The sequence below is a fragment of the Sinocyclocheilus grahami genome, unplaced genomic scaffold (genome assembly GCF_001515645.1).
Source record: "Sinocyclocheilus grahami isolate Dianchi unplaced genomic scaffold, SAMN03320097.WGS_v1.1 scaffold81.1, whole genome shotgun sequence".
Classification (NCBI taxonomy): domain Eukaryota; kingdom Metazoa; phylum Chordata; class Actinopteri; order Cypriniformes; family Cyprinidae; genus Sinocyclocheilus; species Sinocyclocheilus grahami.
Window position 1 is genome coordinate 2,324,582 of NW_015505260.1, and position 26,649 is coordinate 2,351,230.

The 26,649-nt window shown below is 40.1% G+C and overlaps 1 protein-coding gene across 1 annotated transcript; it reads left to right on the top strand.

Moving 5' to 3' along the window:
• The first annotated feature begins 257 nt into the window (after window positions 1-257).
• On the top strand, window positions 258-26,279 carry aspm (assembly factor for spindle microtubules). Its single transcript, XM_016273816.1, has 30 exons — window positions 258-653; window positions 1,762-1,785; window positions 1,882-1,934; window positions 2,352-3,382; window positions 3,522-3,590; window positions 3,704-3,805; window positions 3,886-4,032; window positions 6,311-6,547; window positions 9,669-9,736; window positions 9,866-10,007; window positions 10,181-10,311; window positions 10,436-10,611; window positions 10,785-10,930; window positions 11,021-11,106; window positions 11,275-11,487; window positions 11,639-11,843; window positions 11,984-12,126; window positions 12,273-12,401; window positions 12,495-12,689; window positions 12,839-16,534; window positions 16,664-16,813; window positions 17,008-17,174; window positions 17,261-17,420; window positions 18,203-18,412; window positions 19,770-19,919; window positions 20,706-20,897; window positions 22,694-22,886; window positions 22,967-23,121; window positions 23,249-23,425; window positions 26,271-26,279. The coding sequence occupies exons 1-30, from the start codon at window positions 363-365 to the stop codon at window positions 26,277-26,279; spliced, it is 8,847 nt and encodes a 2,948-aa protein (XP_016129302.1). The 5' UTR covers window positions 258-362.
• The last annotated feature ends 370 nt before the right edge of the window (window positions 26,280-26,649 follow it).

Below are 26,649 nucleotides of genomic sequence, written 5' to 3' on the forward strand. Positions count from 1 at the left end.
CAATATGCATGCTGCCGTCTTTACACTTCAAACCACATGCAACAAATGGCCAGTCGGTTAAACCCTGACCAACAAGTGTCTGAACTCTTCCAACGTTGAACGTGCATGAAGCAGCTTCCTGCATTGTGGGCGTGTCTACAGATTTTTAAAGGAATCCTAGGACTTTGATTGGTTCGAGTTTGCTTTTCTTTCCAGTGATTGGACAATTCTATTAGCTGCAACGAGCTGATTGGCCGCCTGGTCTGTACTCAAATTCAAAACTTGCGACTACGCACTCTGGTTTTAAACGGTATTTCAATGCAGCTCAGCATCACTGACATGTGGATGTACTGAATCGCCGTTCATTTAGATGAGTTGTAAACATGTCGTTTAAAGTCGCGAAAGCGGAGTGTTTAGACTTTAGTCCAACATTTGATTCTCATTGTAGTCGCGATAAACCCGGCAAGGAAAACAACACTTCAATTCCTGTGCTGAGTTTGCTTCAGTTTTCTAGGTCTCCTTTCGTGTCGTTTGGGACGATCAAGTTGGGATCATCAAAATCTCTGCCTTTACGAATCGAAAATCCCACCGAGGATGCAACAACGACAGTCATTGTGGATAAAATTTCAGCATCCAACGGCTTTTCGGTTGATCAGAGGTCTTTTACAATACAAGTAAGAGTAAACAAGAAGCTATGTGTCTAAACCTAGTGAGCTTTCCAGCTTAACAAAACAAAGAAAGTCTATGAATGTGGTTAAAAAAAGTGTATTGCCTATTACAATTACGTTAAAGTAAAATAAATATCGTACTATGTGAATGAGACATGTTTTTTTAGTGTATGCATTGGATAGGGTTTATTCAGATTACAGAATTTACACATGCACCAAGCTATTTTGCAATCTGTAGAGAAATAACTCACCAAGAAATGAACATTTTTATTAATTCACCTGTATCTTTATATTTCTTTATTCTGTGGACAACATTCAAATGGTATTTGTGCCATCTAAATATGAGCATATTAAAAATGAGTGTGTTATTGATTACAAAACACACGAGAAGCAGCTGCCTTGGATGTGGTAGTTTGTCAAACCTGATGGGACACATCTTGACACTCTATATTTGAGAATATGCAAAGGTAGAGCTTATCTGTGCTGAGATGAATAAGTGTGTTGTGAAAAAGACCACAATTTACCTATGGAATATTCCGCATGAGTTTTCTTTTATGCTGCCTTTTGTCATTTTTGGAGCTTGACAGCTCAGACAGTCCCTATTCACTTTCACTATATGGAAAAGAGCTGCATGAACATTCTGCTAAATATCTCATTTCGAGCTCCACTGAAGAAAGTAGCCTAAGTCGTAAGTTTGGAACGGTTTGAAGGAAAGTTACTTAAATGCACATTGTCTATTTTTCAGCCTGAAGACAGCATTATTTATTGGATGTGGTAGTTTATGTCAAACCTGATGGGACACATCTTGACACTCTATATTTGAGAATATGCAAAGGTAGAGCTTATCTGTGCTGAGATGAATAAGTGTGTTGTGAAAAAGACCACAATTTACCTATGGAATATTCCGCATGAGTTTTCTTTTATGCTGCCTTTTGTCAATTTTTGGAGCTTGACAGCTCAGACAGTCCCTGTTCACTTTCATTATATGGAAAAGAGCTGCATGAACATTCTGCTAAATATCTCATTTCGAGCTCCACTGAAGAAAGTAGCCTAAGTCGTAAGTTTGGAACGGTTTGAAGGAAAGTTGCTTAAATGCACATTGTCTATTTTTCAGCCTGAAGACAGCATTATTTTAACTGTTACTTGAGCGTCACACGCACTTCAGTATTTGTGTAGTATGGAAAGCCAAAAGAGTCAGAATTACATTATAGATAAATTGTGTTAACAGCATTAGCGCCATCAAATACGCCGTCCTGATAGCAGACGCCGTAAAAATGTGCGTAAATGGTAAAAAAACACCATATTTAACGGCATTTTAGTGTTTGTAAAAAGCGCCTCTTAATGCCGTTTGGCTTGCCACAGGACGCCGTAAAAAAATGCTGTTCTGATTGCACAAAAGCGTGTTAATTACAGCGCTTTCCTTGTAGTATAATAAGCCACGTCCGCTGATTTCCACAGCCATTAAGTTTGAATTGCTCTCACCCAATCAATGAACAGAACCAGACCAGACTAATTCACCACGAACGTTTTAGTGGAAGAAGTGCCTGTGAACTGATAGGAAATATTTATGTACGAAGTTAACTTTTTGTATATTTTCATTAGGGATGCACCGATATGAAAATTTTGGCCGATACCGATAACCGATTATTCTTTATTTTTGAAAGCCGATAACCGATATGTTGGCCGATAAATCTATATCGCCAGCACCCCAGAGAGGTTTGGAAAGCCATTGTGCTTTGAGAGTCCACTTCCGGTGATTGGACAATTCGCACAAGATCAAAGTCGAGAGTCAGAGAAACCGTCTCTGTCTGTAAAAGATGCTCTGGATGTTATAGGATCAGATCTGTCGCATGCGGTGAGTCCACCTAATGCTTGCTCAAGCTTTGATTTTTCTGATTCTCTTGAGTCTGAAAAACCAGATCCAGAAACTTCATTTAGAGCAGCTGCAGTCATTTCACCACCAGTTGAAGGTGCTCACCCAAGGTTGACTTTCTGTGTGAAACCCAACAAAGTCATAGGCATTGAATCAAATCTTGATGCATTTAGGCTGCAGGCGTTAACTTTTAGCAGCACCACAGTGACCAAGTCAAATAAAGTGGATGATGCCCTTGTTCCTGATGGTCCCAAGAAGTTTCCTGTGAATTCTACCACAGTGACCAAAGGCAAAGCAGAAGCTTCTGTCGAGAGTCCAGGCTTGCGTAAGAAGAAAACCTCCAGGCGCAGGCTCTTGGAGAAGACCTTAGAGCTCTCAGAACCAAGTAATGCAGAATCCAACACAAGTTCTCCTGACAGCATCTCTGCTTTACCTGTCATTAGCTCAGATTCAAGTCCAGATGTGGCACTAGAGCCCACATTTTCTCTAACTTCAATACAGGTTTCAAAAGAGAAGCCAATCTTAAAGTTATCCCCTCCTGAGCAGCTTTTGTCTTCTATATCTCCCATACAACCTCAAGTTTTGCCCTCCGTTAGTAGCTGCCCGTCAAGCGGTCTGGAGTCAGCAGCTGGTAACGTCTCTGACAAAGTGCAACCAGGTCTTAATCAGGATCCTGTGGAATGCAGGACATTTGTGCAGAGTAAAAAGAGAAAAAGTGATGAGTTTTTGAGAGGTCACTCGGAAGACAAGTCAAACATCCGAGCAAAAAAGTGCCGTGCTCCGGCTCATGCAACAGAGAGACCAAGCCATGAAAGAACGTTCACTTCAAGGTCCACATCTGGACAGCAACGAAAAGCTATAGGTAATTCAAGTGTACTCATTGTGCATGTTATACAGCAAATCTAGTATGCATTATCAAATACGTTCTGGTATAGATTATTTGAGACGTTTGGACATTCTTTTTAAATGAATAAAACCTCTTTTTTTTTTTTTTCCTAAAGCTCCACCAAGTTCAAGAAAGTTCACAAAACCTCCACCAAAGAAATCCTCTCCAAAAACGACTCAAAAAGGTAAGAATACATTGTGTTCCTCCTTTTTAGAATGGCAGGTCTTGAAATAGACTTTGAATAATGTACCAGATGTTTAGTGGAAATACCATTTTAAATGTATTTGACTGATATAGATGGTCGGTCTGTGAAGTCACTGAGCAGCTCAAGTCGAAAGACTGCAAGGATCGTGGCTGTAGCGCAGGCCAAACTGACTTTTATGAAGCCGACACAGACTGGTATGTTTTTACTGCTATATTCTCATAATTTTTGTTGTATTTTAAGAGGCATAGTATTTTGCATTGTACAATCCTGACAGCCATACCGAGACATCCACTGCCATTTGCTGCAAAGAACATGTTTTATGATGAACGATGGATTGAGAAGCAGGAGCGGGGCTTCACCTGGTGGATGAATTATATTCTCACTCCTGATGACTTCAAAGTTGCTACTGAAGTTACCAAAGGTTGGCTCTTTCGTTTTTGTTCATATACTTTGAATTTGAATCATTTTAAGTAGGCCTGGGCAATAAAACTGTATTGATATTTATCGACGGTACACCTTCTTCGATAACGATATTAAAAAATGTTCGATATAGGCACGTGCTATGAGTGACGCAGACAGCACACACAAACATGAACACATGCTGAATTGAGTGCTGTGCTTGCCTGTGATGAGGAGATGGTGAATAAAAAAAAAAAAGAATATTAGTCGAATTTAAAATAAACATTTGCATTTGAATGTTAGGAGTGTGTCAGGGAGCGTCATCAGTGGCGCACGAGATGCGGTGATAAAGATGTAAGTGCATTGTTGCATTTTATTGTTTTGTTAGTCTAGCCCACGAGATGCGCCGCTGCTGTGTTATGCATTCAAAATATTAGAGAAATATAGAAGCTCAATGCGGAGAAGATCTCGATTAGGTGAAAACCGAAACCAAGCCGTTCACACAGAACGCATATTCAGCGCATTTTTATGCATTTTTAACATGCATTTTAGACAGACAAATAAGACTGCTGCACTCGCGTCTCACACAAGTAGGGCTGGGTATCGAGTTTGATACTTTTTAGGCACCGACCGAATTGCCTCGATACCATGGAGCAGTCTGCTCTCTTTAGCTCTCGTGGTACTGTAATACACCGATCGGTCTGCACAGTCGGTCCGTGTCAAGTCGAACACACCTACTAGTTTACACCTGTTACACTCAGAGATGTGGCGCACACGTGAGGCTGTAGTGTGAATGCGTCCCAGCCCCCTTAGATGTAAGGCTACATTTACACTGGTGCGTTTGTTTTAAAATGAAAACGATCCTCGTCATACTGGTGTTTCAAGCCGGCTTTCCACTGTCTCCGACAAGCGACAGAACGGTCATTTAGTCATTCATTTCCAATGGAGAGTAGCGCGGGAGCTGCGTGGAGTTCCGATCATATGCAGATGTCCGTTCATACTACACGACCAAAAGCGCATGTTATGTGGTCATTCATGCAAACTGTAGCATCATGCTACATAAGACAATAAATAAGATTTATATTCCGCTTTTACTCAACTCACTTTAAACCACCATCGAGTGTTTGTAATAACTTCTGATTGCCGTCTAATGTGTGTTTTGGTCATGTAATGTTGCTGAAATTAAATATGTTATTACCTCTGAGTCCGAGCAGCGATCATGGAAGAGAGAACACAGGCAGACAGCACTGGAAGTTGCTAATGCTCATCAGTAAATCATTGGAAAATAAATAGAAATCATGATTCTGTCTGAGTTATGCGTTTTAAAACGAACACGCACTAGTGTAAATGTAGCCTAACAGATGTGTAAACTGAAGACTATTTGAGCTTTATTAAAACTATTTGCACTGATTTATTTTGTTGGTTACGTTTTGTTCCTTTGTGCAGTGGCTCAGGAGATGAGTCTTTGAGATTATATAAACATCAACAAGCTGAAAAATAAAACCAAATTTTTTTTTTTAGATAATGTAATCTTGTTAAAATTGATTTCATAAAATTAATATCGAAAAAAAGTATCGTTCAGGAACCGGTATCGAAGTCGAGGTATCGATATCGGAAATTTTTGAACGATGCCCAGCCCTACATACAAGCAATGTAGCCATGCAAAGTTAAAACAGTTTAAACTTTTAGAAAACATGTCGCGAATTTGTGGATGTTTATTCCTTTTCACTGCGTCTTTTTAAATGCAATCTGTGTGATGGGTAATTCGGCTCTTTGTATTAAGCAATGCATAGTCTAAATACGTGATGCTGTTTTGTTCATAATTGTTTATGCAATTTACGAAATTATATTTGATTTATATGAGTTATAAATTAATAAAAAAAAGTTAAAAAGTTAATTTAGACGTAATGCAGGTTTTTTTATAGACTTTTGTTTCCTTGCGTTGACAATTTAAATGTGCTGCATTATTTTGCTAATTGCTAATCCTGTGGCCTTGGGAGACAAGCCAAAAGTTTCCTTAAACCTTATTTAATCTGCATATAAAACATTAGAAATTTGATATTTGTTTACTTTTAAAACAAAAAATATTTGTTGTTTGTCTCAATAAATTGGGTTAATTTTAAAATAAAGTGGTTAAATAAAAAAAGATAAAATTGTATTGCTTTGTTTTACAATTCGATACCGAACGATATAAAAACATTATATCTTTGATATATTTTTTAGCTATATTGCCCAGCCCTAATTTTAAGTTATTTCCGCAGCATTCTTTTAACATCTTTCTTCCTTTTATTGTGTCTTAGTGAATGCCTTATCATTAACTATGGGGAACGACAAATTCAACATACCCAAAGCACCTACAAAAGAAGAGATGTCTTTTAGAACCTACACAGCCCGTCAACGGCTAAACCGCCTTCGACGAGCAGCTTGCAAGCTTTTTACATCAGACACCATGGTAAAGGCCATCCAGAGACTCGAACTGGAAGTGGAAGCCAAGAGGCTCCTTGTGCGAAAGGACAGACATCTCTGGAAGGACATAGGTATGAGATGCAAAACGTTATATGCTTTGTCATTGTGAATTATGCTTGTAGGACATGGGCACATCTAACTGATCGTTGTGATCATGTTTTTAAAAAGTTTCTTGTGCTCAGCAAGGCTGCATTTATTTGATCACAAAATACAGTAAAACAGTAGTTTTATGAAATATTGTTTTATAAATATATATTTTTTTACTTTAATATATTTTAGAATGTAATTTATTCCTATGGTGCAAAGCTGAATTTTCAGCATCATTACTCCAGTCATCAGTGTCACATGATCTATCAGAAATTATTATAATATGATGATTTGATGCTAAAGAAACATTTATTATCAGTGTTGAAAGCAGTTGTGCTGCTTAATATTTCTGTGGAAACCATGATAGGGTTGTTTTTTTAGGATTCCTTGATGAATAGAAAAAATGGAAATCTTTTGTAACATTATAAATGTCATTACTGTCAATGTATATCAATATAATCTGTACTATAAAATACTATTAATAAAAAAAACAAAAAAACAATTGTACTACTAAAAATACTCTTACTATGCTAAATATTGTAAATATTTGTTTTAATGGACTAATTTATTTATCGTCTCTTAAAGGTATAGTTCACCCAAAAATTTAAATTACCCCATGATTTACTCACTTTCAAGCCATCCTAGGTGTATATGACATTCTTCTTTCAGACAAATACAATCTGTGTTATATTTAAAAAATCCTGGCTCTTCCAAGCTTTATAAGTGGATGGTAGTCCAAAATTTGAAGTCCAAATAGTTGAACCAATCCATTATTAAAAAGTCCACACTGCTCCGGGGGGTTAATAAAGGCCTTCTGAAGTGATGCGTTTGTGTAAGAAAAATATCCATATTTACAACTTTATAAAGGGGTCATATGATGCTGCTAAAAAGAACATTATTTTGTGTATTTGGTGTAATGAAATGTTGTTTATCCGGTTTAAAGTAAAAAAAAAAAACACATTATTTTCCACATACTGTACATTATTGTTTCTCCTCTATGCCCCGCCTTTCTGAAACGCGTTGATTTTTACAAAGATCATCGGTCTGAAAAAGCGAGCTGTGCTGTGATTGACCAGCTATCCAGTGCGTTGTGATTGGCCGAATTCCTCAAGCGTGAGACGGAAATGTTACGCCCCTCACCATACTGTGATGACTTGTCCCGGAGCGACGAGACAAAAACATTAAAACCCATTACAAACGAGGCATTTGTTACATCAAGTGGGGACATAATTACTGATTTTAATGACTTATACTGTCTTTTTACGCGTTGCGATGCATTGATGAAAACCCTGTCAGCATTTGTGATCAGAGAAATGACAAACAACAAGTGCTACTCCACACTGCCCAAAACACGCGTTTGAATCATCAGTGGCAAATGATAAAAGAAAACGTAATTACAGACTGAGAGTCAGAACAGCCGTCATTGTAGTCTACTCTCCCTGGATCAGTAAACAGTCCTCCATAAAATGTGCCAGCGATCCACAGCACTAAGTTGGTGTATTTCCTCAGCGACCAGCACAGATCAGCTCTAGGCATGACGAAGCGAATATCGTCCTCTTTTGGAAGACCAAACAAAGTAGTTTCGCTTTCACAACGAAAAACACAGCGGCCTAGCTTGAGCGAAAGCCCCGGCTTAGCGTGAGCTGAAGCCGGGCAAGAGTGAGCTGAGGCGGCGGGGTCAAGAACGGCGGTCCCGGTGAAGGAGCGGTGAAAACGGTGAAAGGCGATCCACAGCACTAAGTTGATGTATTTCCTCGCTGACCAGCACGGATCAGCTCCAGGCATGACGAAGCGGATATAGTCCTCTTTTGGAAAACCAAACAAAGTAGTTTCGCTTTCACAACGAAAAACACAGCGGCCTAGCTTGAGCGAAAGCCCCGGCTTAGCGTGAGCTGAAGCCGGGCAAGAGTGAGCTGAGGCGGCGGGGTCAAGAACGGCGGTCCCGGGGAAGGAGCGGTGAAAACGGTGAAAGGCGATCCACAGCACTAAGTTGATGTATTTCCTCGCTGACCAGCACGGATCAGCTCCAGGCATGACGAAGCAATATCGTCCTGTTTTGGAAGGCCAAACAAAGTAGATTCGCTTTCACAACGAAACGCACAGCGTCTGCAGGACATGGCGGACGGCGGCAACAACAATACTACAGAGAGAATAAAAGTTACGCCGCCTTTCTTTGCGTGAACATTTGGGCGGCGTTATGCAAATCTTCCCACATAGTGAGGTAGATATGTGGGGGCGTGTTCAAACGAGCCGTTTTAGGCAGGTGTGGCTGACTCTGAACTTTTATAAAGAATATCTCTTTGGATTTGAGACTTAAGTCTTTGCAAATTTACAGATCTTCTTTATGCACCAAGAGCTTGTAACACTCCAAAGAGAAAGGAAAAAATGAAATCGCATCATATGACCCCTTTAATCTAGCTTCCGCTAACTGTCATACACACATTCACGAAAGAGTGGCGTCCAGCGGATGACGTAGGACGTAGGCAAACACGTGACGAATGCGGAAGTGCAGAGGAGAGAGCAAAACAAAACACCAGTCACGAATTAGTAGTTCAAAACGAAGATTTGTAAAGAAAAATGTCGGAGGATTTCAATATAAGCCAAGAGGACACTGGTTTTCCTTTGCCGTAAACAAAACTTGTTTCTCGCGAGACTAGCATATTCTCACTGGAGCTTATGCTATGCTTACTTCCTACGTCATCTGCTGAAAGCCACTCTCTCGTGAACGCGTGTACGACCGTTAGCGGAAGTTAGAGATTAAGGTTTATAAAGTTGTAAATATGGATATTTCTTTTACACAAACGCTTCGCTTCGGGAGGCCTTTATTAACCCCCCGGAGCCATGTGAACTTCTTTTAGAATGGATTGGTTCAGTTTTCTGGACTTGGAATTTTGGGCTACCATCCACTCCTATTATAAAGCTTGGAAGAGCTAGGATGTATTTTAATATAACTCCCGATTGTATTCGTCTGAAAGAAGAAAAAGTCACATACATCTAGGATGGCTTGAGGGTCAGTAAATCATGAGATAATTTTCATTTTTTGGGTGAACTAATCCTTTAAGGTGAATCTTTTCTCATTTTTCACCTTTTTTGTTTATTTCTCAGGTGAGCGTCAGAAAGTTCTTAACTGGCTGATATCATACAATCCACTTTGGCTGCGAATCGGATTTGAGGTATTTACTTTTCTTTGGGAAAACATAATGTTCACTTGTCTGCTTGCTGAAAATATATTAAAAAAAATTATTCATTGGCTACATTCTGTTTTCTTGTATGACATATCACTTACCCATTCCTTGTTTCAGACAATCTTTGGAGAGCTAATATCACTTGAAAGCAACAGTGATGTCATGGGACTGGCCATGTTTATTCTTGGACGTCTGCTGTGGAACCCAGACTTAGCTGCTGAGTTCAGGCACCCTAAAGTGCCCCATTTGTACAGAGATGGTAATTGAATTTATTTATTGAAATTAATTAATTTATAAATTAATTTTTTAATTTTTTATTTTTTTTATATTATTTTTTTTCATAGTGTTTATTATTATTATTATTTCTTTTTACTTTTGCAAACAGTATGTCTGTTACAACAGGTTCTTTATTTTTTCACTTTCACTCATCAGGCCACGAGGAGGCGCTTTCTCGCTTCACTTTAAAGAAACTAATCCTGCTCGTCTGCTTCCTGGATAAAGCCAAAGAGTCCAGACTGATCGAACATGATCCTTGTTTGTTCTGCATGGATGCTGAATTTAAGGTGTGAGGGTTTATGTATATATTTTAAACAGGGAAAAAAGGTAGCATAAAGGCAGTTAAAACACAATAAGTAATTTCACAATAGTGCACTTTTTTTGTATTTTTCTGTACTTCCTTCCCTATAGTCAAGCAAAGATCTGCTCCTAGCGTTCTCTCGGGACTTCCTCAGCGGTGAAGGCATTTTGTCACGGCACCTCAGCCACTTGGGCCTAGATGTATCCCATGTTCAGACACCTCTGGATGAGTTCAACTTTGCCGTGAAGAATCTTGCTGTTGACTTGAGATGTGGCATTCGTTTGGTGTATGTTTGATTTGAAAATGTTCATTTTTGCATGTTTATTGTTCATGCGTCATAATAAAATGTCTTTGCTGTTGTTACCCAAGCCAATATTTAGATTTGACATTTAGAAAGCCTATATATATATATATATGTATATATATCTCTGCACTAAATGTTTCTATATTCATCTTCAGACGGGTCATGGAGCTCTTCACTCTGGACTGGACTTTGTCTAGAAAGCTGCGGATACCCGCTATTAGCCGCCTGCAGAAAGTGCACAATGTTGATGTTGCACTACAGGTTCTGAAAGACAAAGGTGTTGACCTTAGAGATGAGCATGGTGAGTTTCTTGATGGTAAATAACTAACAGTGCCTTTAGAATCTGAATGAAAAAAAAAAGCACTCTGAATTTGTCATCATTGTCTTGAAGGAGCGAACATTGACTCCAGAGACATTGTGGATGGACACAGGGAAAAGACCCTAAACCTCCTGTGGAAAATCATATTTGCCTTCCAGGTATCGACCAGGGCTGAATAACACATCTTCTTCTTTTTTTTAATTAATTAATTTATTTATTTTATAAATAATTTGTATGACTGATGCTTATTTTAATATCTTCTGATAATGTATGTGTGACTGTTTTAAATATTGACCTTACATTCTGATGCACTTTTTTCTCTATAGGTGGAAGTGCTACTTGATGAGAATCAGCTCAAAGAGGAAATAAGTTTCCTCCGGAAAACGTGGAGGACAAAACAGAAGCTGGCCTCATTAATGGCTAACGGTGGGATTGCAGTGACCAGGATGAAGGCGAGACAAGCATTTGAACATCCCAGCCAAAAAGTGACACTGCTTATGGACTGGATCAGTGCAGTTTGTGAGTTCTACAGTTTAAAGGTGAGTCACATTAAAGAAATAGTTTGCTTGTTTATTCATTCAATACAGGTTTGTTGATCCAAAGTTGTATTTGTTTTTTCTGGAAGTATTGCAGAAAGTTAATCCTGCATAGGATCCTTTTCTGAACAATATCTCTCCATTATTTTTCCAGGCTGAAAACTTCACGGTGTCATTCTCAGATGGTCGTATCCTGTGCTACCTCATTCATCATTACCATCCTGGTCATCTCCCTGCAGAAGAGATTCAACAGAGAACAACGCAGACCATTGAATGTGGCCATCGTGGCAGAGTGGAGCTCAATAACTCCTCGACTGACTCGGACTGCTCTTTTGAAAATTTGCCCACAGTACAAACTGGTACTTTGAATAAATGACTTTTTTTTTTTTTTATGTATTTTTAGATGAAACATTCCCATAATTGTGTGGTAATTTATACATTTTAACACCATAAATGTCTCAGAATGGTTTGCTTTTTTTTGTTTTTACCTTGTGTTCAGAATCCCCGTCAGTGAACTTCAGAGAGCTACTTGAGAATGAGAGAAGTAACTTTCAGTTGGTGAACACTGCCGTGTCTTATCTTGGAGGGGTGCCTGCGATGATAAATCCAGAGGATATGTCCAACACCATCCCAAATGAAAAGGTAAAAATGATTGTAATCCCCTTCCACATTTTGGGTTCGCAGCAAAACATACTTGTTGAAAAAAAACTGAGATTGTGTTGAAATGCTTTTTTATATTAATGTATATTTAATGCGTATTGATAAATTGTGACTTTTTTTTAACCCAGGTTGTCATGTGCTACCTCTCCTTCCTCTGTACCCGTCTTTTGGATCTCCGCAATGAAACGAGAGCAGCCCGGGTCATCCAGGGTGCATGGCGGAGATACAAGCTACAGAAGGACATTGAGATTATTCAGGTAAGAGTACAGTTTTTCTACTTTGTAAAGCTGCTTGGAACCTTTCTATACTTAGTTTTTTTTTCTTATGTTGAATATGCTCTGCCTGCACAGCAAAAGAACTTGGCTGCCACTAAAATCCAAGCCGTTGTGCGGAAGTTCATCTTGAGAAGAAGAATGATTCAACAAAATAAAGCAGCCATCAGGATCCAGAAATTCTGGAGAGGATACGTTGCACAGGAAAAGTTGAGAGTGCTGAAAAATGAGAAACAGTTTGCTCTTCAAAATGCAGCTGCAACTGTAATTCAGGTATTTTCAAGACAATATGTAACACAGCTCATCCTGTACTGTTCTACCTAGTTATATAAAATTGTAATATTTCAGCAGTTAGTTCATTAATAAATCAATTATGGATTCTCTTCTAGATGGCTAATTTAAATTTTCTTGTCCTCCCATAGAAATTATTCAAAGCTTGGAGGATTCAAAGTCTCCTAAAGAAAAACCATGCCGCCTCTGTGATCCAAGCAGCTTTCCGGAAGTGGCATGCAAAAAGATTGCTGGAAAGAAATGCTGCAGCCTTGCGCATTCAAGCATGGTACAGAATGCAGTGTTGTAAATCCCAATACCTGGATATGAAAAGGAAATCTGTTTGTGTTCAAGCATGGTTCAGAGGTCACCTTCAAAGGTACAAGTTCCAGGCTTTAAAGAAAAGGCATGATGCTTCAGTTGTCATTCAGAGTGCATTCAGGGCCTACCTCGTCAGAAATCACATATCTAAAATGAAGCAAAATGCAGTTTTGATTCAGAGGTGGTTTCGAGCCTGCATTCTAAGAAAAGCAGAACAGAAGAGGTATGTTAAGATTAAATGGGCAGTTCTCGCTCTGCAAGCAGCTTTCCGTGGCTGGAAAGTCCGACGATCTGTGGCTCAGCACCACCAAGCTGCACTTCTGATTCAAACTGCTTTCAGGCGGTTTATGGCCCAAAGGCACTGTTTACGTTTAAAAAGATCGGCCATTGTTCTGCAACAGAGATTCAGAGCTAAAGTACTTGGAGACAAGTTACGACAAGAGTATATGGCTCTTAAACTCGCTTCAGTAACAATTCAAGCAATTTGGCGAGGATGTGCTGAGAGGAGGAAGATCAGTCAACTTCACAGATTTGCCAAAATCATTCAGTCGAACTACCGTAGATATGTGGCACAGACACGGTTTTTGGAAATGAAACGGGCTGCCATAGTCATTCAAAGACAATACACAGCCTTCAGAGATGGGCGGAAAGTGTACGCAGAATACACTGAAATGAAAAGAGCAGCCATTGTGCTACAGAGTGCTTATCGTGGCAAGAGAGCAAGACAAGAACTGCAGAAGAAAAACAAAGCAGCGACTTTGATTCAGTCTGTGATAAGAGCACATAGTTGCCGTCAGAGGTTTTTAGCTCTAAAACATGCAGCTATTGTCATTCAGCAACGCCATCGGGCTTTCGCACTTGGACGGTTGGAAAGAAGCCATTACGTCCATTTGAGGCAGGCAACTATAACTCTACAGGCCATATATCGGGGTTCCAAAGTGAGGCAAAATCTGAGACAAGAGGATCAAGCCGCTACTATCATTCAATCTCAATTCCGAATGCATAAGGTACGCATTGCCTTTCTTGCTGCAAAGTGCGCAGCTATCATCATACAGCAGCAATACAGAGCCTACAGAGTTGGCAAATGCATGCAAGCTACTTACTTGCAAATGAAAAATGCTGCTGTAGTTATTCAGTCAGCATTCAGGGGAATGAAAGTTCGCAGCTACTTAAGAAAATCTCACCAAGCGGCAACAGTGATTCAGGCACATTTCCGTGGACATTCCCAACTCAAAAAGTACCAAAGACAACAGTGGGCCGCATCAGTTTTACAGCAGCGATTCAGGGCAGTGATGACTAAAAATACTGTCATGAACGAATATATAGCCATAAAAACAGCTGCCATATGTATCCAGTCAGCTTTCCGTGGAATGATGGTAAGAAAGCAAATTGCAGAAAGTCACAAATCTGCAAAAATGATCCAGAAGACATATAGAGCATACAAGCAACGCCATGATTACCTTACTCTCAGAAATGCCACTATTCGTGTTCAGCAACAGTACAGAGCAATTGTAAGTGCAAGGCAACAACACAAAAGGTATTGCTCCTTGAGATCAGCCGCCATCACTTTGCAGTCTATGTACCGAGGGTTGAGGGTAAGGAAGGAAATCGACAGAAAGCATAAAGCGGCCTCTGTGATTCAGGCAATGTACAAAATGTACAGAACTAGGGTACCATTCCAAGCTATGAAACTGGCTGCATTGGTCATACAGAGGCAATACAGGTGCCATCTACTGAGAAAAGAGGCAAGAGAGAACTTTTTGAAGCTACGGTGTAGTGCAACTGCAATTCAGGCTATTTACAGAGGAAATCGTACACGCCGTGACATTGCTAGAATTAATTTTGCAGCCACGGTCATTCAAAGGAAGTACCTTGCCCACAAACAGAGAAAGTGCTTTTTGTCCATCAGAGCTGCTGTTGAATTCTGTCAACGGCACTATAGATCCGTTTTGGTAGCAAGGCGCGATCGGAGAGATTATTTTGCCAACCGCCGAGCTGTTGTTGCAATCCAGGCAACTTTCAGAGGAATGCAGGTCCGGCGACAGATCCGAAGAGAGCATGAAGCTGCAACAATCATTCAGTCCCATGTGAGGAAGCACATCTTCAAGTTGCGCTTCCAGCGACTTCGGTGGGCAGTCTGTACTGTTCAGCAACGTTTCAGAGCTAACAAAATGATGAGACGAGAGATGGCAGCACTGCAGGAACAGAAGAGTGCTGCCTTGATTCTGCAAGCAGCCTATCGTGGCATGAAGTCCAGACAGACTTTGAAGCAAATGCATCAGGCTGCCACCACCGTTCAGGCGACTTTCAGAGCTTATAGTGCTCGTAAACTGTATTTAGCCATGAAATGCGCTGCCATTGTCATTCAGCGAAGGTTCCGTGCCACAAAGGTAGCAAAACAGCAGAGGAAGCATTTTCTTGAAATGTACCATGGTGCACTTGTTCTTCAAGCATGTTATAGAGGTCTTAAAGTTAGAAGGCAGCTACTACAACAGCGTCAAGCAGCTGTCTTGATTCAGTCTTATTTTAGGAAACACAAAGAGATGGTTAAGTACCAGGCCATGAGGTTGTCAGCTATCATTATCCAGAGGCATTACAGATCATACATCCAGGCTACAGCAGATCGGGAGAACTATCTACGTTTACGAAAGTCCGCCATTGTCCTTCAAGCAGCTTTTCGAGGACACTCTCTAAGGAGACAACTGGCAGAAAAGCAAGAAGCGTCCATCATCATACAGGCTGCTTTCCGGATGTACCAGCAAAGGTCCACATTTAAGAGACACCGCTGGGCAGCAAGGGTCCTCCAGCAGAGATTTAGAGCTCGGAAACGTCGAGACGAGCAGATGCGTAGATACCAGCAGGTAAGAAATGCTGCTGTATGCCTGCAGAAGTCTTTCAGAGGGATGAAGGAGAGAGAACTGTCCAGACGAAGCAAGGCTACAAGAACCATCCAGTCCTACCTAAGGATGGCTGTCCAACGACAGCGTTTCTTGAAAGAAAAGGCTGCGGCAATTGCGATTCAGTCTGCGTACAGAGGCCATTGCGCCAGAGTTCAGCATGCCAGGATGCAAGCAAACTCAACTGTCATCCAGAAGTGGTACAGATCACTTAAACTGGTCCAGAAAGATCAGAATGGTTTTGTTGCTCTTAAGCAAGCTACGCTTACCTTGCAATCTGCCTTGCGTGGAATGCTAGCGAGGAGGCTTGCAAAAAGAAGGTGGGCTGCAATCAAGATTCAGTCTGTGATGCGCATGCATGTACACCGCAAATGCTACATGACGCTTCGCTCAAGTGTCCTGAAGTTGCAGGCTCATTACAGAATGTTTGTGGCCCAAAGAAGATACCGCAGGTTGCAGGCAGCAACTGTTACTTTCCAAAAGCATTACAGAGCTCATAGGGCAACAGTGGAGCAGAGGAGCAGTTATCTGAAGACTCTCCAGAGCATAAAGATCCTTCAGGCTAGAGTGCGTGGACACATTGAGTACAGAAGTTTTCAGAGATTGCGTGCAAGTGCCATCACAATTCAGGTATGCAATTCACCATACTTGTATTCTGTCTTGTCATTTATTTAATCCTGATTCACTTTGGAAATTCAACAGAAGTGATTAGGAGGCTTAACTGGGAAGGCCAAACTTTTTTTTCTTACCCCCAAACAGTCACGTTACCGAGGATTGATTGAGAGACGCAGGTTTCAGCAACTCAAGGAATCTGTGTTGGTCATACAGAAGTGTTACAGAGCTTTCCGTCTCTTCCAGAGAGAGCGTGCACAGTTTCTTCAACTGCGAAAGTCTGCTGTTGTGATACAAGTAAGCATGTAACAACTCTAAAATAATTTTTTCTTAATTTTTCCTTGAACCTCTAGCACTGGTTCCTGCTAAAATCTTGCTTCTGTTTATTTAATATACACTTTTGTGTTTCTGCTGATGATCCTGTTTGAGATATTTGGATTTAAGTGTGTATATTTGATTTTTATGTTTGGTTTGTCTCTGGTTTACCTCAGAGAGCATTTCGGGCTTATCAAACACGACAACATGCTGTGCGAGCACAGGCAGCTCGGAAAATTCAGGCCTGGTTCCGAGGACGCATAGCTAGACGAAACTACATTTTAAAACAAGCTGCTGTTGCAACCATTAGTCGGTGTATTCAAGCAAGACGCCAGCGTTCAAGGTAACAAATAAAGGATATTATATTATTCTCTTCTGCTTTTAAATTGTCACAAGAAGTCACATGGCCATTTGTCCTTCACTATTAAGATTTCTAGCAGTCCAGCACAGTGTCCGAGCCATTCAGCAAAGATGGAGGGAAACTCTAATCGCCAGAAAACAGCACGCTGACTTCTTGAGGTTTACAAAATCTGTTATATACATCCAGGCACTATGGAGAGGTCAAAGAGTGAGAGATTCCATTCAAAAGGTGCTTGTTCTTTTTGTGGGAATAAACATTTATTATAAAATGATTTTTTATATATTTCTGTCCTTAAAGGTGCTGTCAACTAGTGTGTGTGTGTATATATATTTCAATAATTTAAGATTACTGAGATTAAGTTTTGATAGTCATGTGATTTTCAACATGGCAGCCTAATGATGCGACCCGCTCAATGTAGCATAAATCTTTTTTTGGGCTACTGATACAACTGGAGTCTTTTCATACGAATGATTTTAAACATTTATTTGAAGAACTGTTATTGTCTTTGTGTAAAACTTTTTAATAATAAAAAAAAGATTGAGTGCTCCTTTAAGTTGGATGTAGGTGAACTTTGAAATGTCACACTGTTTTGTGACCAGTTTGCATAAATTCCGGTAATCAAAATTTACTTTGTGCAACAATTACATCACTTAGTAAATACACACAGTCTAACTAAAGTTTGTTCTCTGGAGATAAAAAAAAGTTTCAGAGAAACTCTTACCAAAGTCCATTCATTTATGCAGGGATTGTTGACATTATCCTGTGTAATTTTGCTTGTGTTGCCAAGTATTTCCTTTGGTCTGTTAGGCCTTGACTGATTTTTTTTTAAATAATTGGGTCAATTGCCCTGTTAGTGTGTTGTGCTACATGCTAAACTTTTGCTTTGACTTCAAAAGAAGCGCTGAAGCTATAGAAACAGTCCTACTATTCACAAATGTATTTTTGACACAAATGTTTAGCAATTTTTTGAAATCATCACTAAGCCTTCAGTCTATTAATTTTTTTCACAGCAAATAACCGCTACTGTGAAGATACAGTCAGCTTTCAGAGGCTTTAGCCAAAGACGTCGATATTACCAACAGAGAGATGCTGTCATAATTCTACAGCGCCATTTCCGAGTTTTGCGGCTGGCCAGAATTAAAGAAAAAAATCGAAGAAGACAACACAATGCCACTGTCTATCTTCAGGCTTTGTGGCGTGGTTGGCTTGCGAGACAACAGGCAAGTTGTCTTTATATGTATGAGTAATGTTAACTGAGGCTGTGCTAATTAAAGGGGTCATATGATGCAATTAAAATTTTTCCTTTCTCTTTTGAGTGTTACAAGCTCTTGGTGCATAAAGAAGATCTGTAAAGTTGCAAAGACTAAAGTCTCAAATTCAAAGAGATATTCTTTATAAAAGTTAAAGGGGTCATGATGTTGCTAAAAATAACATTATTTGGTGTAATGAAATGTGTTTATGCGGTTTAAGGTCACACGGTGGCCTAGAGTGAGCAGAGGCTGGGGGCTAGAGTGAGGAACGGCCGGAGGGCTAGAGTGAGCAGAGGCGGCGGGCTTGAGAATGGCGCGGCCCGCCGCCGCTCACTCTAGCCCGCCGTGTGTGATGCTTTTTCGTTTGTGAAAGCAAAACTACTTTGTTTGGCCTTCCAAAAGAGGACACGACTAGAAATCAGTTGTTAAGTTGTATTTACAACACTGTTCCGGAACAGTTCAACCCAAATATTCAGATGTGTGCAGCACATTTTATGGAGGACTGTTTCCTGATCCTGGGAGAGTAGACTATAATGCCGGCTGTTCTGACTCACAGACTGTAATTACGTTTTCTTTTATCATTTGCCACTGATGATTCAAATGCGAGTTTTGAGCAGTGTAGAGTAGCGCTTGTTGTTTGTCATTTCTCCGATCACAAATGCAAACATGGTTTTATGTTTACGTGGCGCGATGCAACACAACGCGTAAAAAGACAGTATAAGTCATTATAATCCGTAATTATGTCCCCACTGGATGCAACAAATGCCTCGTTTATAATGGTTTTTAATGTTTTTGTCTCGGCGCTCCGGCCGGGACATGGCATCACAGTATGGTAAGGGGCGTAACATTTCCGTCACACGCTTGAGGTATTCGGCCAATCACAACCGAATGGGGTTTTTTTTTTTGTATGTTTGATCGGCTCTCCCGGTTGCCTAAGACAAATTTCTCCTAAGGGAGACAATAAAAGAGAAACTTAACTTAACGCACTGGATAGCTGGCAAATCACAGCACAACTCGCTTTTCAGACCGATGATGCTTTGTAAAAATCGACACATTTCAGAAAGGCGGGGCATAGAGGAGAAACGATAATGTACAGTATGTGGAAAATAATGTGTTTTTTTTAACCTTAAACCGCATAAACACATTTCATTACACCAAATAATGTTATTTTTAGCAACGTCATATGACCCCTTTAAAGTAATTGTTCAGCAACCAGCTAGTTGGAGTAGGTTACTTAATGTTCATCCCTGATTCTTTAGTAACGGAGCGGTCTCAATATGCTAAAAGTTAATCAGTGTTTCAATGTCTTAACCTGTTCCCTTTATAGGTAAAAGAAATGGCTTGTGCTGCAAGACGCCTCCGTTTCACAGCTGCTGTTTACCATCATCTCTGTGCAATAAAGATTCAGAGAGCTCTGCGAGCACACTGGGCTCTTAAATCCGCCAAGAGGAAGATCTCTTCGGTCCTTTACATCCAGGTACATTTAACCATCAAAAGAAAAAAAAATCTTTATTACATAGTGACTTTACCCCACAACCCATGACAGACACGTAATAATATGTGATGCTCTGGGAACCATTTCTCACAAAAATGTATGCATTGTCCATGTGCACTTAATTTAAAACCATTACTAGGATTTAGTGTGACCAAGAAAAAGCATTTTGTAAGTTTAGTCATCTTGTCTTTATCAATTTTACTGCCGTTTAATATGCATTATAAACTTGCAAAGTAAATTTGTTTTGTTAGCCAGAGATAACCTCATGGAATAGACGATTAACCGCTAGCTTGTTATGCATTTAGCTTAAAGGGTGAGTTCACAGATTTTCAATCAGCTTTGAATTGTTACAATGTTGGTAGTATATGTAAATGAAAAATGTGTACTCCTCCTCTGTTACCTGCATTGAGATACTTTTGGTGACAAATAAATGGGGATATCTTGGTGCAGATAACAGAGAAAGAGTACACTGTTGACAGATCAGGGCTTTTGTGAAAATGACAGATTTCTGCATTTTTGTATCCCCGCTCACAGACAGTTGGATCGGACCCACTGCATTATGGGTGTTGAAGTTTTCCTCTCTCTATTTTTTTTTTCACAGTGATTTTTCTTTTTTTCTGGTCGTGTAGCACCAATTTAAATAAAATATTTTTTACTGCATATAGAGCCAACTTTTAATAAAACCGTATCTTGCCAACGTTGAATTACTCCTTTACTAATAATAATTTCAGTGTACATTTCTCTTTTTCTCTGCCCCAAATTTTCTAGCAATGTTTCCGGGCAAAGCTGCAGAGAAAGAGATATCTTAAAGACCGAGAAGACATCATCAAGACCCAGAAGGCAGTGAGAACTTGGTTACATCGTCGCAACAAAGCTGCCGCTACTATCCAGCATGAAGTTAGGAAGCTCCTTCTGAGACGCCGCAAGGAGAGGCTACAACGTGGAATAATAATGGCACAGGTATGGTGTCTTATTTAATACATACAGTGGGTACGGAAAGTATTCAGACCCCTTTAAATTTTTCACTCTTTGTTATATTGCAGCCATTTGCTAAAATCATTTAAGTTCATTTTTTTTCCTCATTAATGTACACACAGCACCCCATATTGACAGAAAAACACAGCATTGTTGACATTTTTGCAGATTTATTAAAAAAGAAAAACTGAAATATCACATGGTCCTAAGTATTCAGACCCTTTGCTCAGTATTTAGTAGAAGCACCCTTTTGATCTAATACAGCCATGAGTCTTTTTGGGAAAGATGCAACAAGTTTTTCACACCTGGATTTGGGGATCCTCTGCCATTCCTCCTTGCAGATCCTCTCCAGTTCTGTCAGGTTAGATGGTAAACGTTGGTGGACAGCCATTTTTAGGTCTCTCCAGAGATGCTCAATTGGGTTTAAGTCAGGGCTCTGGCTGGGCCATTCAAGAAAAGTCACAGAGTTGTTGTGAAGCCACTCCTTCGTTATTTTAGCTGTGTGCTTAGGGTCATTGTCTTGTTGGAAGATAAACCTTCGGCCCAGTCTGAGGTCCTGAGCACTCTGGAGAAAGTTTTCGTCCAGGATATCCCTGTACTTGGCCGCATTCATCTTTCCCTCAATTCCAACCAGTCGTCCTGTCCCTGCAGCTGAAAAACACCCCCACAGCATGATGCTGCCACCACCATGCTTCACTGTTGGGACTGTATTGGACAGGTGATGAGCAGTGCCTGGTTTTCTCCACACATACCGCTTAGAATTAAGGCCAAAAAGTTCTATCTGGGTCTCATCAGACCAGAGAATCTTATTTCTCACCATCTTGGAGTCCTCCATGCAGGCTTTCATGTGTCTTGCACTGAGGAGAGGCTTCCGTCGGGCCACTCTGCCATAAAGCCCCGACTGGTGGAGGGCTGCAGTGATGGTTGACTTTCTACAACTTTCTCCCATCTCCCAACTGCATCTCTGGAGCTCAGCCACACTGATCTTTGGGTTCTTCTTTACCTCTCTCACCAAGGCTCTTCGCCCCCGATAGCTCAGTTTGGCCGGACGGCCAGCTCTAGGAAGGGTTCTGGTCATCCCAAACGTCTTCCATTTAAGGAATGGAGGCCACTGTGCTCTTGGGAACCTTAAGTGCAGCAGAAATTTTTTTGTAACCTTGGCCAGATCTGTGCCTTGCCACAATTCTGTCTCTGAGCTCTTCAGGCAGTTCCTTTGACCTCATGATTCTCATTTGCTCTGACATGCACTGTGAGCTGTAAGGTCTTATATAGACAGGTGTGTGGCTTTCCTAATCAAGTCCAATCAGTATAATCAAAAACAGCTGGATTCAAATGAAGGTGTAGAACCATCTCAAGGATGATCAGAAGAAATGGACAGCACCTGAGTTAAATATATGAGTGTCACAGCAAAGGGTCTGAATACTTAGGACCATGTGATATTTCAGTTTTTCTTTTTTAATAAATCTGCAAAAATGTCAACAATTCTGGGTTTTTCTGTCAATATGGGGTGCTGTGTGTACATTAATGAGGAAAAAAACTTAACTTGAATGATTTTAGCAAATGGCTGCAATATTGTTAAGAGTGAAAATTTTAAGGGGGTCTGAATACTTTCCGTACCCACTGTATATATTGTATGTAATTTACTCCGTATTTACTGTTTTTTCAAAACTTGGCTTCATTAGTCCACAAAAGTGTTAATGTAGGTGTTGGAAGTGTTTACAATTTTAGGGGTGAACAACTCTATTAATTTGAATATTTATAATGGGATTAATTGTTTTAAGGCACTCTGGAGGGGTCATTGTTCAAGAAAACATCATGACACAAGCAAAGTCATTTCCATGAGGCATCGTCTCAGGAAAGTCAATCAAGGGGTGAAGGAAGAGGACAAGCTGTGTAACAAGACCACAACAGCGCTAAGCTACCTGCTTGGACTTCAGAATTATGCTTACATTCTTGCAGCCTTGAAACATTTGGGTAAGAGCTTGTTTTTAAAGATAGGAGGTTGGCTGTTTCATAAAATGATAGCTAATGTTATCTTTTTGTCATGGTTCAAGATACTGCCACCAGACTTTCACCAGAGTGCTGTGAACGTCTTGTGGAAAGTGGAGCAACACACACCATCTTCACTCTGATAAGGAGCTGCAACAGAAGTGTGCCTTCAATGGAGATCATCACATTATCCATCCAAGTCCTTCTCAACTTATCAAAAGTATGTTGCCTCATAATTAAGGAGTTAGGGTTGTTAATCTGTATAAAATCATCTCATATGCTGATTAATTAATTCCATATAACAATGTTGATTTTTGCTTCTTTTTTTTTTCCAATATATTTTTCAGTACAACAGAACCATTGATGCAGTTTATGAAGTGGACAGCTCTGTAGAAACCCTACTGGAGCTTCTGCAGATCTACCGGGAAAAGGCTGGAGATAAGGTTGCAGAAAAAGGAGGCAGCATCTTTACCAAGGCTTGTTTTCTCTTGGTCCTCTTAGTCCAGGATGAAAGAAGAGCAATGGTGGGTGTTTCTTTCAAGCAATTGATTTCAATAAAAGTTTCTCTTCCTCTTCTCTAAAGCAGCGCAGCATGGCCTTGCCCCCTTTGTTGCCTTTTCCCGAGGGCATCTGGTTTTGTTACTTGTTGTAGTCCCTACCAGCCGTTTTTGTAAGCATTAAACTATGGCGTTATTTTAATGACAAATGTCGAGAGCACAGATACCCAGAGAGAGTGCGCGCACTTAAAACGTGTCTCTCCTCGCTCTCAAACTGTGTCCTGTGCACTCTCAAATCTCTCTGTGCTCATGCACTATAGATATTCTTTTCGCACCTGAATCTTTAATCTTAAATCTTCTGATTTAAGACAGAACTATTTAGATATGGGTCAGATGCACTATGCCCTAAACCGATACTTACGCGGAGACCAAATATAACACTATAATGAATTTTTCATATTTGCCATAACATTGCTACATTCTATTCTATGGGTTTAATGCATTTGCAGACAATGTAATTACATGTAACTGTCATATAACTGTATATTCACTGTTTTAGAGGAGAGTGCCATTGAATGTGTAGCTAATATTAAGTGGATTTTCATGAAAAAAAATCACAATAAATGTCCAAACAGCGATGCTATTAGAGCATCTATTTTTGCATTTGGTGTTGATTTGAGGAGTTGTTACTTATTATTGTCATCATACCAACTGAGAATTTATTGCAATGGTTTTAAATTAGATTTCACGTAGTATTTTCATCGGTCAGTTGTGGAGGTCTGATTGGTTTAAGCTTTATTTATAGAGCACCTTTTAAAACAGTGTATACAAAGTAGCATACTTTACAAAGACATGCATATGTGCATTAGCAGAAAAGATCAAAATACAAACATAAAAGAGATACAGTAAAACAAAGTAGCTACAATAACCAAGTTTGTTAAAACAAAAATACAACAATAAAAAAAATCAAGAAAAGGCCCTGCACAAATCTGTTTTGAGACTACTTTTTAAAAGTGCATAATTATAACTTTTGACAACGTTGAATTCAGGTGCGAAAAGAATTAATATCTATAGTGCACGAGCACAGAGAGATTTGAGAGTGCACAGGACACAGTTTGAGAGCGAGGAGAGACACGTTTTAAGTGCGCGCACTCTCTCTGGGTGAGAGCAGCGTGTATCTGAGCGCGCGAGCGGAGTGATTCGCGCTCGCGCATTATATTAATGTGCTTTCGCGCTACAATAATGTTGATATCATGCACACCGAGGCAGAAACCTCACTGCATTTGTACAAGTTTGTCTTAAAGGGGTCATATGACGTTGCTAAAAAATAACATTATTTTGTGTATTTGGTGTAATGAAATGTGTTTATGCGGTTTAAGGTTAAAAACACATTATTTTCCACATACTGTACATTGTTTCTCTTCTATGCCCCGCCTTTCTGAAACGCGTCGATTTTTACAAAGCTCATCGGTCTGAAAAGCAAGGTGTGCTCTGATTGGTCAGCTATCCAATGCGTTGTGATTGGCCGAATACCTCAAGCGTGTGACGGAAATGTTACGCCCCTTAACAAACTGTGAAGCGGTCTCCCGGCACCGCGAGACAAAACCAATAAAACCCATTACAAACGAGGCATTTGTTGCATCCAGTGGGGACATAATTATGGATTATAATGACTTATACTGTGTTTTTACGCGTTGCGTTGCATATCGCGCCGTGTAAACATAAAACCATGTCTGCATTTGTGATCGGAGGAACAACAAACAACAAGCGCTACTCTACACTGCTTAAAACTCGCGTTTGAATCATCAGTGGCAAATTCTTTAAATATAAAAAATTTACTTACAGGCTGTGAGTCAGAAGCGCCAGACTGTCCTTGCAAAGTTGGAACTGCCCCACTTTATAGAAACAGCCTTTGAGCACAGACCCATTGTAGTCTACTCTGCAGGTTCAGGAAACAGTCCTCCATAAAATGCGTCACACAGTGTCACACACTGCGGGCTAAAGTGAGTGGTGGCTGGCGGCCTTGAAAACGGTGTGCCTGGCGCATTCGACGAAGGAGCGGCCGGCGGGCTTGCGGCAACCACATGTGATGACCCCGGCCTGGACTCCGCTTTGTCCACGGTGAAAGCCAGTCCGGCGATCCACAGCGCGAAGTTGATGTATTCCTTTAGCGACCAGCACGGATCAGCTCTAGGCATGATGAAGTGGATATCGTCCTCTTTTGGAAGGCCAAACAAAGTAGTTTCGCTTTCACAACGAAACACACAGCGCCTTCACAACATGGCCGCGACAACAACAATACTACAGCTGGAATAAAAGTTACGCCTTCTTTCTTCGTGTGAACATTTGGGCGGCGTTATGCAAATCTTCCCACACAGTGACGTAGACATGTGGGGGCTTGTTTAAACGAGGCGTTTTAGGAGGGTGTGGACAAGTCTTAACTTTTATAAAGAATATCTTTGGATTTGAGACTTTAGTCTTTGCAACTTTACAGATCTTATTTATGCACCAAGAGCTTGTAACACTCAAAAGAGAAAAAGGAAAAAATGAAATCGCATCATATGACCCCTTTAAGGTAGTTTCATCTTTTAAATATTTGCCTGTCTGACATGCAAATGAGATTATATCCTTGTGTGGTGAGAATATTTTTTGTCGTCCACCCCACTGCAACTCTATACCCCTTTTATCCATTTCCTCCACCGTCACTATACAGGGCTCTGAAACAATCCAAACATGTAAATGTTACAATATATACATTAATTAATTAATCCGCACAATCTACAACTTAAACTTCAAGAATAAGACATACAAAAACAGGTAAGAGTTCATACTTTAACACGTAAAGTATCCTCTCCATTTGCCTTGCACACAGGTCAAGTAGGGGGAGCCTTCCATTGTAAATTTATTATAGCACATGTGTTTGACTTTCTCCCCATAACTATATAAATTTTTTGGCATTTCTACTGTGTGCATTTTCCTGGTGTGGTGGTGGCCCACATTCAGTTCTCACTGAAGGAAAATAAATTTTTCTTGATTTTTATTCATTTTAAACAGCATTAACTGTAAACTGTAAGCCAGTGTTTCATTAATGAGTCTCGATATTAGCAAGATGTATTTTCTATGGTGTTAAACTATAAAATACATTATCAATGCAATGCGCTGTGAGAGGCCTTTAATAAAATGCTTAAGAAGATCAGTTGAACCACTGATTCCTTTGTATAATTTCTAGTTAAAGGCATTTTCCCTCTGTG